This window comes from Carcharodon carcharias, chromosome 20 (assembly GCF_017639515.1).
Source record: "Carcharodon carcharias isolate sCarCar2 chromosome 20, sCarCar2.pri, whole genome shotgun sequence".
NCBI classification, from domain to species: domain Eukaryota; kingdom Metazoa; phylum Chordata; class Chondrichthyes; order Lamniformes; family Lamnidae; genus Carcharodon; species Carcharodon carcharias.
In genome coordinates, this window is record NC_054486.1 from 111,914,437 (window position 1) to 111,930,239 (window position 15,803).

The window sequence follows — 15,803 nt, forward strand, 5'->3', positions numbered from 1 at the left end:
TTATATGTTGCAATCGAGTTGCCTCTTACTCTTTTAAACTCTAGGACATACAAGCTTAGCCTATCCAACCTTTTCTCATAAGACAACCTGCCCATTCCAGGAATTAGTTTAGTAAACTGTAACTCACTATACACCCTGTGATTACTGTGTACCTTTAATAATCAATATGTGGGATCACCATTGCTGTCATTATGTCAACTTGGCTCTCAGACAAACATTCAAAAGTTCTTTTTACAGTTTATCTAAAATAAGGTCCTGAACTTCTAGGAAGTGTGCTCCAACAGAAAATCCGAACAGTTTTTCTGAGCATTTGCTCTAATGTCCCTCACTGCATAAACTCTGCTCAAGGTTATACGCCCCAGCTCCCTTGATCTTGTTTCCCCTATTTTCTGGAGTATCACATTCCCCAAATCTATAAAGTGACCATACCTGTCTCTGGGAGGACCTGGTATGTGATCATACTTCAGGTGGATGTAGTGAATGTAGCAGAGATAAGCCAAGAAAAGGCACAACAACACAATGAGCAAACACACTGTAGCCCAGTGCAAGCAGATCAGGAGACCCTGCCAGAGATCCATGTTACAGCAGAGACACCAAGGAACGAGTCACTGACAGCAGCGTCTGTGGAGAAAATAACCGCAGTCTCTGTTGCTGAGGCTGAACTTTGACAATAAACAAGAAATACAGAGGGGGACTGTCAGAAAGATGAAACTGCCAAACAAGTGCCCTCTCTTGGTTAAGTTATTGTCAGTGTTATAACAGCAGATTTCACAACTTAAGTTAGGATTGGCAACTCTGGTTTGATGTATTCCTGAAAATTTGATCACATGGCTTTTTAAAATTAATTCATGAGATGTGAGCATTGCTGGCAAGGCCAGCATTTATTGCTCTTCCCTAACTGCCCATGAAATAGTGGTGGTGAACTGCCTTCTTGAGCCGCTGCAGTCCATGTGATGCAGGTACACCCACAGTGCTGTTAGGGAGGGAGTTCCAGGATTTTGACTCAGCGACAGTGAAGGAACGGTGATATATTTCCAAGTCAGGATGGTGAGTGGCTTGGAGGAAAACTTCCAGGTGGTGGTGTTCCCATCTATCTGCTGCCCTTATCTTTCCAGGTACATGGTAGAAGTTGTGGATTTGGAAGATGTTGTCGAAGAAGCCTTGGTAACTTGTTGAAGTGCACCTTGCAGATGGTAATTAAGTCACGTGATGAAGCTTATTTGATACTTAATCATATGACATTTGATCATGAGACTTTTGCTCACTATTTGAAAATGTTATTGCATGCACCTTAGTTGATTGTCTCGATCTTACCAAACCCAAAATAAAATATTTCACTTTTTATTTTTATGGTGCGATGATTTAACTTGAATCAAAGAACACAAAATAATATAAACTTTTAAGGATAAGTAACATTTAAGACTACTTTTATGACATTTCTACATTATCGACTGCAATGAGAAACACCAATGACACCAGCGCAACAAAAACAACATCGATATAAATAACTTTCAACTAAAGACTTTGTACAATTTTATGACTTTCGCAATACACAGCAAGTTAGAAAAAGAATAAACAAAATCCAAGCCAAACCTAATGAAATTCGCTGAACTCCCATAACCCATAGCTCAAGTCGAGTGTCAGGGAGGTGAGACTCAGTCCTCAGGGAGAAGGAACAATGCTGCCTGGCTGCTGAAACAAAATACTTCACACATCACAGGCTGACAGCAACTCTCCTCCCAACTCTCCCAAGTGGTTTTTTTCTCTTTCCCTCTCCCAGTTTCTGTGATTTTCTCTCTCTCTTCCTCACAGTTTGTGTTTCTTTCTCTCCCTTCCCCAGTTTTTCTTTCTCTCTTTTGCCAACTTGTTTCTTTCCCTCCCCAGTTTCTGTCTCTCTCCCCCAGTTTGTGTTTCTTGCTCTCTTTCTCCCAGTTTTTTTTCTCCCTAAGTTTGTTTTTCTCTCTCCCTTCCTTTCCAAGTTTGTGTGTTTTTCTCTCTCTCTCCCCCTCCATAATTTTGTGTCGCTTTCTCTCTCTCCCTCTCCCAAGTCTCTCCTCAGACTGATGGAGTTAATCAGGTGATGGGCACCTCCAGAAAGGACATCGCACAAATCACGCATGCAAATACCGTTTCCTAACCCTGCCCAAGCGGGTATGTTGAGAACCGTAACTTAAATCCAATCCCACACCAGGTTCGTTCATTCTTAGCTGCCTTCTGAAGTGGCCACTCGGTGTATCAAACTGCTCCAGTGGTTTAAGAAAGCAGCACACCTCCATTTTCCCAGATGATCAGAGATTGTGATTGAGTAGATGGAGAAAACTTATTACTGCTGGGGAGTGGGTCAGTGACCAATGATCATGAATTTAATATCATTGGAAAAAGATCTAGAGGGGAGATGAGGAGAAATATTTTCACTCAGAGAGAAAGTCACTGGTGCTCTGTTTGGGTTCTGCCAGGGTCACTCAGTTCTTGACCACATTACAGCCCTGGTCCAAAAATGGACAAAAGAGCTGAACTCAAGAGGGAGGTGAGAGTGACTGCCCTTGGCATCAAGGCAGTATTTGACCGAGTGTGGCCAAGGACCCCAGCAAAACTGAAGTCAATGGGAATCAGAGGGAAAATTCTTTAATGGTCAGGGGCATACCTAGCCCAAAGGAAGGTGGTTGTGATCATTGTCGGTCAATCATCTCAACCTTAGGACATCACTACAGGAGTTCCTTAGGGTAGTGTCCAAGGCCCAACCATCTTCAGCTGCTTCATCAACAATCTTCTTTCCATCATAAGGTCAAAACTAGGGATGTTCGCAAATGATTGCACAACATTCAGTACCATGCACGACTCCTCAGGTTCTGAAGCAGTCCGTGTGCATATGGATAACCTTAAGGCTTGGGCTAATAAGTGATAAATAACCCTTACATCACACAAGTGCCAGGTAATAACAATCTTCAACAAGAGAGAGAATCTAACCATCTGCCTTTTACATTCAATGGCATTACCATCGCTGAATCCCTCACTATCAACATCCTAGGAGTTACCATTGACTAGAAACTTAACTGGACCAGCCACATAAATACTGTGGCTACAAGAGCAGGCCAGAGGCTGGCAAGTCTGCAGTGTCTCACCTCCTGACTCCCAAGCCTGTCCACCATCTACAAGGCACAAGTTAGGAGTGTGATACAATACTCTACTCTTGCCTGGATGATTGCAGCTCACACAATACTCAAGAAGCTTGACACCATCCAGGACAAAATAGGCCACTTGGTTGGCACCCCATCCACCACCTTAAACATTCACTCCCTCCACAACTGACGCATAGTGGTAGATAGTGAGCACCATCTACAAGGTGCACTGTAGCAACTGCTCAAGTCTCCTTTGACAGCACCTTCCAAACCTTCGACCTCAGCCACAGAACCACAGAACCATAGAAAAGTTACGCTGCAGAAAGAGGCCATTCAGCCCATCATATCTGTACTGGTCTTAAAAAGGGAGAAAAAGAAACTAGTTGCTAAATTTTAATCCCACTTTCCAGCAACTGGACCATAGTCTTGCAGGTTACAGCACTTCAGGTGCAGTTCCAGGTACCTTTCAAATGAGTTGAGTGTTTCAACCTCAAACACCAATTTAGGCAGTGAATTCCAGATGCCCACTACTCTCTGGGTGAAAAAGACAAGGGTAGCAGATGCATGGGAACACCATTGAAAGGGAAGTGGGATAGAGGAAGGGTCCTTGGGGGTTGTATACAGAGGCCATGACTAAAATGCATGACGAAGATTCAGGATGCAGTTGTCAGCAGAAAATACAGAACTAGACAGAGTGGGAGTTCCTTGCTAAGCCACAAGATGTGCTTTGTCTATTGTAAATTATAATTAGAGTAAAGGAGAAGTCCTAATCTGCTAAGGACATGCTTTATTGTGATAGGATAGTCTAATTCTTGTATGTGCAAATCTGACTAGTGAATCATGGTATTGTAATGACTTGTGTTAATCAGTGCTTGGTGCATGTAAATGAACTGCATTATCAAGAAATGCATAAAAATACCAACATGTAAAGGATCAGGGGAGCTTGTGCATCATCCAAGGATACGTGCATATGCTCGAATAAATTGGTGCACGAAAGGAATTTGAAAGTGAGGAGGGTGACTGAACTCCCACTTCAACCATCACCTGCAAGGTCCCCTCCAAACCACACAATATCCTGACTTGGAACGATATCACTGTTCCTGCACTGTGGCTGTGTCAAAATCCTGGTACTCCCTTAACAGAACTGTGGGTGTACCTAGCCACATGGATTGCAGTGCTCAAGAAGGCGGCTCACCACCATCTTCTCAAGGGCAATGAGGGATGGGCAAGCAACTGCGGGCTTTCCTCACCTGACTTTCTCAGCCGTGTATTTACCCACAGAGCCATGACCAAAAAGGAAAAAACCGACGGCGTACAAGTCACTCCCCAGCAAGTCACACCACATGCAGTGCTTCACTTGAGGTTTGGTAGCTTAATGAATTGCCCAGATACCAGGTTCAGAGTTCATCTACATATTTATTTATTGGGTACACTTAAATCATACAAAATAGAAATGGAAATACAAACCATTCATTAAAAAAACAGTGTATGCTGGTTTATAAAAAAAAAGTCAGAGTTTGCACAGACACACGAGGTGAAGCTCATAACAGCTGAGCTTAAATGAGTCAGCACAAGCTAGAGTAATTCACTTCTTACTTTCTCAAACCTAATCCAGATGGGAGGAGGCAGCCACGGGAGTGACAAATAGAAGCATTGAGAAACCAAGCTCTATATGTGAAACATTAGCAGTTTTTCCTTTTCAGATGTTGACAGACCTGCCGTTTAGTTCCACCATTTGCCCCTTTTTTTTGTTTTAGCTGTGACATTTTATTTTCCCACAAAAAGCCCTCTTGATATGATTGGTTTTGAGATATGGGCCGTGAATCTGCATTCACCTAAATTGGGGTTAGTTCTATCCCAAACTCATTTTATACAGCATCGTCACAACCAGCAGTTCTCTATTAATCTGCAATGCATCTGAGCCTATGATCCTTCATTCAAAGTGTGAGATAGTCTCAGTAACTCTGAGTGGGTGACAGAATTAGGTGTGGGAGTTTCACTGAAGCAACACTTATTTATTAATACAGCACCTTCCTTCTGTGAGAAATATCGCAAAGTATTTTGTGTACAAAGAATTAGGGACAGGACTAGACTTTTCACTTCTTTAAGCATGTCCCACCATTCAGTGGCTGATCCATGTCCAACTCCAACATGAGTTTTTTTTTACGCAGTGAGTGTTTAGGATCTGGAACACACTGCCTGACAGTGTGGTGGAGGCAGATTCAATCATGGCTTTCAAAAGGGAATTTGATAATTACCTAAAGAGAAAACAATTGTAGGGCTACAGGAAAAGGTGCGGGAGCGGAACTAACCAAATTGCTCTTATGTAGCCGGCATGGGCACAGCAGACAGAATGGCCTCCTTCTGTGCTGTAGCCATTCTATGATTCCATCCAACAGCCTTGGTTTTCTATACTTTAATACCTTTGGCTAGCAAATATCCATCATTCTCAGATTTAAAATGATTAATTAAGCAAGAATCTACGGCGAGAAGTGAGAGAGAAGTGCTTCCTTAATCTAAGGTCCACTGACTGCTACATAGGGAAGTATGCACCTATTTCACACACAGGACAATCCCACAAATATGCTGAACAATCCCTTACTTGTGTATGGAGTAGTTTTAACTGAGCAAGCAACGTTGATCTGGATATTGGGAAAGCTCTCCATGTTCTTTGAATACTGCTAAGGGATCTTTATGCGCAACTGATGGCGCATTGGTTTTATGTTTCACATAAAGACAGCATCTCCCAGACTGTACTTCTTTATTAAAACAAGGGATGGGGTGAGGTTGGGTTCTTGTGTTATAATATCCCCTAAAAAGATCTCAGTTAATATTCAGTATTGAACTGACTGCACCAAAGACCAAAGGCTTAAAAACCTACATGAATCTTTTAATTATAATATGAAGTGTTTAAAATATAGTCCTTGGAATGCATATCTGCAATGGAACAGGAAAGGAATACAAACTTAGTTCCCTCACTGGGTGGGGAGTAGACAGGGAGCAGTAGGAGAACTTGGGAGCATTGTCACAGTATGTGTCCTCTTGTAAGGGGAGCATGAATGAGATGAGAGTGGGAAGGTGCACAGCCCATGACCTGTCTCCGCACAGTGCTAATATTCCACTGACAGGATAGGTCAGTCACACATTATCATTGCCTGGTTCACCTACTCTTTCTTCCTACTCCCTACAGTTAGGAACTCAGCCAGCAGCTTTGTTCATTAAGCTCCAATTAATGAAACCATCACTTCAGTGAGAACTCAGAACAGATGAACTCAATCACGGCGTTTGAAACAAGTGCAACCACAGAGAGGAGGAGGGAGACAGCATTTGGAGTGGTTTAATTAATAAACTTGAATTTACAAAACAAAGAACAATCCACATTTCACCCAGAGAAAGCAAAGACCAGTTGGTGGAGGTGTTCCTCCATTTGGCTTGATGGTTTGTGCCACATCGCAGCACACAGGGATTGTGGCAAGGGATAGGTCGGAGCAATGATTCTTGGGTCCTCCATACCCAGTCCCTGCGGTTTATTCACAAAATGAGGAAATCAAAGCACCTTGTATTGTGTGTCCATTTTGCCCACTACAGCGTAAATCAAAAATAATGGCAATTTGATCTCTGAACCTTCCTCCAACCCTTGCAAAATTAATTTTCCAAAATTAATTTACAAAAGCGGATCTCAGACAAGAAGTCAGAAGTAAACCAGACTGGGCCTAACAGTAATATTTGACACAGTTACACAATTAAACATATTATGCAGACAGACAGGGAACAGCATTCATAAATCTATCACCTGAGACATATGTAAAAAGATCGTGCCTATGTATGTCAGAGTGAATGCCCTATCAGTATTCACTGTAAATGCCATGTATGAGTGCCACAGCTGAAGGGGAACTGTGCTTTCAATGCCCTCATCAGTCTTCTCACTGTCCAACAAGTGAATTTAAAATGGTTTGCAGAGCACTGACACTCTGCAGCCTCTGACCCCCAGCTATCTCTGCTCAATCTCAGCCATGCTGAGGTGGGGAGGTGTCAAGTGGAGTCCAGAGTTTTTGCCAGCATTAGAGGTTATTTTCTGGGGATGTAGGGTACAAACTAAATCAGAGATTGCGCCTCTTAGGGGTTTGTCTGAGAATGCAGAAATGGTGGGTTGGGGGTTTGAGAATTGTTCCAATCTGACTGCTTTGTTTGGTAAATCTGTGTATACTATATTTCACAGCAGGATACAATAACACAGTCAAATTAAAGGCTGTTTTTTTCTGGGATGTTTGGAAGGAGTGGGATAAAGGAAGTTTACCCAACTCCGCAGGCTCAGTATTATGTTAGAAGGATGTTGAACAATGCTGGAGGGCGTGTCCAAAAGCAGCTCTTTTACATTGGGCACTAAACTACCTGTGCACACATGTGGGGCTCACCAGCTTCATCATACAACATCCTGTTTCCTAAAGCAGCCACAAAATTTGTATATATTTCCTTTTAAACACGTTTCCTTGAGAGACTGAAAAGCATTTCATACTAAATCGAAAAGGCCCAATGCCAGTCTCTAACAAGCCCACACAATCACAATCAGAATAATCTGATTCAGAGGGTTTCCTGTCTAAACTCTGAACTGAATCCCAGGCATGGTCCCTCTTACTGCAAGGTCACAGAATCAGAGAACGGGGATAGCATGATGAGTGCGATATTGATTTTTTAAAAATTCTTTCTCTGGCTGCCTCCCTGCACTTAGCACCATTCCTGCTGCTGATTCTTAATGGACTCTATCCATTTTATTTTCCTTCCACAGCCAATGCACACTCCACTCCACCATATGCTCTTTCTACCCATTTAATCTCCTTCCACTCTCCCAAATCGATCTAATATGTAGCTAATATAATTCATATGTATGCTGATAAAATTCTTACATATAAAAAAGTAGCAAGAACAACTCAAGGCAAATATAAACAACTAAGCTTTGTTTTATTTTTTCTTTCATGGGGTGTGGGGGTCGCTATTTAGGCCAGCATTTCGGGCTCCCTCGACATCACCTTCCAAACCTGTGACCTCTACCGCCTAGGACAAGGGAAGCAGATGCATGGGAACACCACCACCTGCAAGTTCCCACTCAAACCACATCCTGACTTGAAACTATATCGCCGTTCCCTCACTGTTGCTGGGTTAAAATCCTGGAACTCCCTTCCTAACAGCACTGTGGGTGTACCTGCACCACATGGACTGCAGCGGTTCAAGAAGGCAGCTCACCACCACCTTCTCAAGGGCAATTAGGGATGGACAATAAATGCTGGCCCAGCCAGTGAAACCTACATCCCATGAAAAAATAAATAAAATAAAAGCTTTACATCAGAGCTAGAAAAGGTAAAGCAATCTTTACTCAAAGGTATAATTGCAAAACATGTAGAAGCTGAAAATATAATAAAGATTAGTCAATGGGGACTACAAAAGGAAGGTCATGCTTGAATGAAGTTATTAAACTCTTTGAAGTAATAGATAGGGTAGATAAGGGTAATGTAGTGGACAAAATATCTTTGGACTTTCAAAAAGGATTTGATAAAGGTGCCTCATAGTAGACTCATGATTAAATGTCAGAATATGTGAGTCAGTGGAGAAGTGGCAGAATGGACAGCAAGGCGGTTGTAGAGGTTAAAGGTAGTTATTTAGATTTATAAATAGTGAGAATTAATGTTCGACAAGGATCGGTGGTAGGGTCACTGATTTTTACTTGGTAATTAGGAGAACAATAGTAAAATTTGTGGAGGACATCAAATTGAGGGGAGGGTGTAGTTACTAAAGAGGAGGACCTTGATAAAATACAGGAAGACATAATGGAAGAGGAGGTAGTTGAGACAGTAGACGTGCTAAAATTTGATAAAAAGGAGGTATTAAAAAGGCTATCATGCTTGAAGTTGATAACTCACCAGGACCAGGTCAGATGCGTCTCAGGATGCTGAGGGAAGTAAGGATGGAAGTTGAGGAGATGTCAGCCGTAACCTTCCAATTCTCCTTAGATACATGGGTTGTTCCAGAGGACTGCAGAATTGCAAATGTTAAAAGGGGGAGTAAAGATAAACCCAGCAACTACAGGCCAGTCAGTTCAACCTCGGTGGTAGAAAAGCTTTTAGAAATGATAATCAGAGCCAAAATTAACAGTCACTTGGACAAGTGTAGATTAATTAATGAAAGCCAGGATGGATTTGTTAAAGGCAAATCATATTTAACAAGCTTCACTGAGTTTTTTGATGAGGTAGCAAAGAGAGTTGAAGAGGTAATTTTATTTGATATGGGTCAAAATCCTGAAATTCCCTTTCTAACAGCACTGTGGGAGTACCTACACCATGTAGACTGCAGCGGTTCAAGAAGGTGGCTCACTACCACCCTCTCAAGGGAAATTAGGGATGGACAATAAATGCTGGCCTAGCCAGTGACACCCAGGTCCCATGATCGACTAAATAAACAGTATAGTTTAAATGGGTGTTGATAAAGTGCTACATAATAGGCGTGTCAGCAAAATCAAAGCCCATAGATTAAAACAAATCGGTGACAACATGGAGACAAATTTGGTTAAGTGACAGCAAATCTGGTGAATTATTGTTTTTTGGACTGGAGGAAGGTGTACTGTGGTCTTTCTCAGGGGTCGCTACTAGTACCACTGCTTTTCCTGAGATGGGTGCACAGGGTGCGGTTTCAAAATTTGCAAATGATGCAAAACACGGAAGTATAGTGAACGGCAAGAAACTAATGATAGACCTCAAAGAAGACATAGCCAAGCTGGTGGAATGGACAAACACATGACAGATTTAATTTAATGCAGAGAAGTGCACAGTGATACATTTTGGTAGGAAGAACAAAGAGAGGCAACATAAAATAAAGGGTGCTATTCTAAAGGGGGTGCAGGAAAGAGAGAGACTGGGGGATATTTGTGCACAAATCATTGAAGGCGACACAGCAGCTTGAGAAAGGGCTTAATAAGGCATATGGGATTATCGGCTTTATAAATAGAAGCACAGAGTACGAAAGCAAGGAAGTTGCAGTGATCCTTTATAAAACACTGGCTCAGCCTCAGCTGGAGTATTGTATCCAATTCAGGGCAGTGCACCTCAGGAAGGGTGTGAAGGCTTTCTAGAGGATTCAGAACAGATTTATGCAAATGATTCCAAGTGTGAGACTTCAGACATGTGGCTAGATTAGAGAAGTTAGGGTTATTCTTCTTAGAGAAGAGGAAGTTGAATGGAGCTTTGATAGAGAGATTCAAAATCATGAGGGCTCAAGGTAGATAGAAAGAAACTGTTCCCATTGGCAGAAGGGTCAAGAATTAGAGGACACAGATTTAAGGTGAATGCTGAAAGGACCAAAGGTGGAATGAGGAAAACAGTTTTCTTGTAGCAAGTGGTTATGATCTGGAATGCACTGTCTGAAAAGGTGGTGGTAGAGGATTCAAATGTGGGTTTCAAGGGGGAATTAGATATGCATCTGAAGGCTAAACATTTGCAGGGCTACAGGGAGAGGGAAGAGGACTGGGACTAGCTGAATTGCTCTTCTAAAGAACTGGCACTGGCTGAATGGCCTCCTTCTGTGTTGTAACCATTCTATGAATTGGAGGGGTTGGACATGATCTTGAACCATCTAGAATTGTCATGAGAGATACAGCAATTGTCTCAACATGGAAAGATTGCCACACTTCCCCCCCCCCCACCAACCCCAACATCCCCCCATCCCTCACAACCCTGTCTCGCCTGGCTTTCTGGAGATCTTGTTGGGGTCTGTAAGGGTCTAAAGAGAAATGTTGTTCCCAGCAAATGGGAAGAAGAGGTCAGGTTTTGAAACCAAGCAGGCAAGGAAGTGAGTAGTAGGGCTATGATCCATTGTTCATGGATACACTCAGAGGAAGCAATGTCACAAGGCTCACGCACACTGGTCCACCAGTTGAGGAGGGTTTCCAAGACATTTGTATTGTCTCACGGTGTCTCCCATATTACAAGTGAGCTGGAGCAGATTTTAGAGACGGAGGCAGGAGTGGAGCGGGTCCATTTCGGAGGGGACTGGACCCTTCAAACTCAGCTGAGCTGGACACTGACACTGAGGCTCACGGTCCATCGACAAAGAGGAATATTCTGAAGCAACAGCAGAATATGTGTGAGCATTTCCAGCCGCAATGCGCATCACTGGAGAGAGATTGAAAGACCCCATCTCTAGAATGAGCGCCATGATGTCTCAGGCCTTTGCGCAGATGTCCACCTGCATGAAAAGAATGGCCATCCGTATGGAGCATCAGTAATAGCATGTAACTGAGTGTCTGCTGGCCTTCACCAATGGCCTTCACACTGCCAGTTTAACTAGGATGAAGGAAAGTCTTGTCCTGGTTATTCAGTGCCCCAATGAAGTGGACAAATACTCTCCAGCTCTGGGCTAAAATGAAAGTGTGGGTGGCTCATATGGGAAGATGGCAACAGGAGTAAAAAAAGACCTTGTAGTTTCAGGAGGGAAATCACTTGGGGGTTTAAAAATGTGTTACATTGTCACTTTTATTGTAAATGTTTAGAAGGTAGCGTTTATCTCCAAGGTGCCATCTGCTGATGTCATTTGAAGATATGAATAACTTTTTTTTTATTCATTCATGGGATGTGGGCATCGCTGGCTTGGCCAGCATTTATTGCCCAAGCCTAACTGCCCTTGTTCAGAGGGCACCACTGTGGGTGATTTGGCAGCGTCCTGGGTATCTTGTACAGACATGCGTGATAATCTTCCAGTTACATAAGAGGTGAACATTATTAGGGTGGAATCCGCTTTGATTGGTAAATGCTGCTGGTTGAGTGGGGGTAAATGGCAGTGCTGGCAATCATGGCACTAGACACCTGAGAGATCCACCTGTACACTTCAGATTGAGAAATTCTCCAGGTGTCACAGCAGATTCCTGGAAGGAGCCAGAGACACTGTCCACCTGACCCACTTGGCAGGAGTTGCCAGCAATGATCTGTTGTAAAAGTCTGGGCCCCCTGAGGCATTGGCGCTCAGGCATGTCCATAAAGCTGATCCACTGCCTGTATACCCTGTGTTGGGGGAATAACCTCCTCTGAGCTGGAGCTCCATGTTAATCCCCTCTGTCATTTGGAGAGGCAAGTGGGTGAGGAGAAGGCTGCTGCTGCTATTGATATTGCTCCCCCTGCTCCTGCTGTTACTGCTTCTATTGTTTCTCATCAGAGATCAAGGTGGATCTGCATAAGCTGCTCCCATGTTACTGTGAAGGCTGACAGCTGGGAAGTTCAAATCAAAATGAGAAAATTCCAAGGTAACAGAAATGAACAAAGATCACCTCCAAGCCAGTGAAAGCACACTCTCAGAACAAATCCTGTCAGCAAAAAGCCTTTCATTTAGGCAAAGAAGCAGCTGTCATTGTGCTTTTTTAAAAGAAATTCCAGCCTCCAAATTACTCAGCCTCTTCAATCGGTGCTGTGATCTCTCCACCTTGTTGAACCTGGGGAGTTTCTGATAGCCCAGGAAATCTGTTTTCTGGCAGTTAAAGCCAGAATCCAGGGTTAAAGCTGCAGTCAATTGGCATTTTTGCATATTCAAATTTCAGACATTTCAGGAATAACCTGGACATTCTCAGGTTGGCAGGCTGTGACTAGTGGGGTACTGCAAGGATCAGTGTTTGGGCCCCGGCTATTTACAATCTATATAAATGATATGGGTGTGGAGACTGTAGGCGATATTTCCAAGTTTGCTGATGACACAAATCGAGGTGGGAATGCAAGCTGTGAGGAGGATGTAAAGAGACTTCAAGAGGATTTAGACAGGCTAAGTGAGTGTGCAAGAACATGGCAGAAGAAATATAATGTGAGAAAATGTGGAGTTATCCACTTTGGTAGAAAAAACAGAAATACTGTTTTTCTTAAATGATGAGAGATTGGAAAGTATTGATGTCCTAAGGAACCTGGGTGTCATGAGTCACTGAAAGCTAACTGCAGGTGCAGCTAGCAATCAGGAAGGCTAATCATATATTGGCCTTCATTGCAAGAGAATTTAAAGAAGTCTTGCAGCAATTGTGTAGAGTCTTGGTGAGACCACATCTGGAGTATTATGTACTGTTTTGGTCTCCTTATCTAAGGAAGGATACACCTGCCATAGTGGCAATACAACGATGGTTCACCAGATTGATCCCTGGGTCAGCGGGATTGTCCTATGAGAAGAGATTGAGGATACTAGGCCTATATTCTCTAGAGAGCAGAAGAATTAGAGGTGATCTCATTGAAATACATAAAATTCTTATAGGGTTCGACAGGGTAGATGTAGGAAGGATGCTTTCCTTGGCTGAGGGGTCTAGAACCAGGGGACACAACCTTAGAATAAGGAATAGGCCATTTAGGGCTGAAATGAGGAGGAATTTTGTCACTCAGAGGGTGGTGAATCTTTGGAATTCTCTTCCCCAGAGGGCTGTGGAGGCTCAGTCATTGAGTATGTTCAAGTCAGAGATTGATAGAGTTCTAGATATTAAAGGTATCAAGGACTATGCAGATAGTGTGGGAAAATGGCATTGAGGTACATCAGACATAACTAGCTGAATGGCAGAGCAGGCTCAAGGGCCCAAATGGCCAACTGCTGCTCCTATTTTCTATTTCCAATGACATGCCTGTTCCGAGCAGGTTTCCAGCAAGCTTAGAAATGTTCAGTTAAACATGGAAGCTGGCTGTCCCTCCGTGTATTGACACACTATCTTTTTTTGCTTCTTTAACATTGTCAAGTGTCCCTCTCCCCAGATCCTTGATGGTCAAAATTCCCCCTCCCCCAAGTGTCTAACTAGGGTAAAGGAATAGAGAAATCTGGGGGTACAGATGCACGGATTACTAAAAGTAGAAACGCAAATTAAGAATTAGACTAACCAAGCATTGGGGTCCATTTCTGGAAGGATAAAATTTAAAAGCAGAGATGTTGTGTTAAACTTGTACAGAACCTTGGTTGGAACACTTTGGACTACTGTGAACATATTATAAAAAGGATACAGAGGTCCTGGGAAAGGTGCAAAAAGGTTTTACTAATGATAACCAAACTATCAAGAAACATTGAGCAGACTTGCGTTTTCTTCTCTCGAAAGCAGAGGACTGAGAGGAGATCTAATAGATCTTTTTTTCACTGGCAAGGTCAACATTTGTTGCTTATCCCAAATCGGCTTTGAGAAAATGGTGGTGAGGTCTTTAGCATTACAAAAAGGTTTGATAGGATAGACATAGAGAGGATGTTTCGCCTTACAGACAAGAACAGAACTATGAAAGATACTCATTGATAAATCCAATAAATGGAATTTTTTACCACAAGGAATAGTTGAGGTGAATAACATAAAAGCATTTAAGGGAAAAATAGATAAACAAGAAAGGGAGACGAATAGAAGGTTATTTTGATAAGGTTAGGTGATGCAGGGTGGAAGGATGATCATGCAGAGACTGGCATGGACCTGCTGGGTTGAATGGTTTGCTTCTTTGCTATAAATACATTGTAAAATCCTATTATAGACTCTCTATCAATCCAGTTAATCTCCTTTGACAGCCTCAATACAATCCATATCATCATAAACTCAAACTACTCATTTAATCTCCTTCCACATTTCATGCACGCTCTACCTTATTATCACCCATTAAATCTCCTTCTACAGCCCATTACACTCTACACTATCATGGAATCCAGAGCTGTGGCATTGCTCTTGTCCCTTCCAAAGGTTAAATCACAATAAACTCCAGACTCATATGATAAATTATTTACCCCTGACAGGCTGCCTACCTTGGCATGATTCTCTCATGGTTCCAGCAGTTCAGGAAACATTATGTCCTAGGCAGCGTTCAATCTCTTCTCTATCTGTACTTACTCTTAATCCTGTGCCTAACCAGATTTTCATCAGGTCCTGTTGTTAATAGACTGTTTTCCCTATGAGCCTATTTCCCATTCTGTGAAAGGAGAAAACATCCTTCAAATCTCAAGGCTTAACTTTCTATTGATACTTCCACAACAACATGTGCTTCACTTGATGGAAGCTATCAAGTAAATGATTCAGAAGACACCCCTTCAATGGCTAGTGATATCACAGCACAAATTATATCATACTTGAGAGTGCATCAACTAGCCTTGGTGTTCCCAGGCTTTGGTGGGCAGGGAAGAAATAAATACTGATAGGATTTGTCAGAATACTGTCGGTTAGATACAGAGTAAAGCTCCCTCTACACTGTCCCCATCAAACACTCCCAGGACAGGTACAGCATGGGGTTAGATACAGAGTAAAGCTCCCTCTACACTGTCCCCATCAAACACTCCCAGGACAGGTACAGCACGGGGTTAGATACAGAGTAAAGCTCCCTCTACACTGTCCCCATCAAACACTCCCAGGACAGGTACAGCACAGGGTTAGATACAGAATAAAGCTCCCTCTACACTGTCCCCATCAAACACTCCCAGGGCAGGTACAGCATGGGGTTAGATACAGAGTAAAGCTCCCTCTACACTGTCCCCATCAAACACTCCCAGGACAGGTACAGCATAGGTTAGTTACAGTGTAAAGATTCCTCTGCATTGTCCCATCAAACATACTTAACTGCTTAATTTAATACTAAATGCTCTACCACATCACGGTGTTCCCTTCATTTCCTACACTAATCATTACACCCTGGTGCGGTATCTCAGTAAATTTAGCGAATTATGGCTCTT

At 42.7% G+C, this 15,803-nt stretch overlaps 1 protein-coding gene across 1 annotated transcript in view; it reads right to left on the bottom strand.

Moving 5' to 3' along the window:
- LOC121292385 (cholesterol 24-hydroxylase-like) overlaps positions 1-604 on the bottom strand; it is a 47,604-nt gene extending 47,000 nt beyond the window's left edge. The window contains 1 exon segment of the mRNA XM_041214235.1: positions 430-604. Within this exon segment, the coding sequence (XP_041070169.1) occupies positions 430-578 (149 nt within the window). The 5' untranslated portion in view covers positions 579-604.
- Positions 605-15,803: the final 15,199 nt, after the last annotated feature.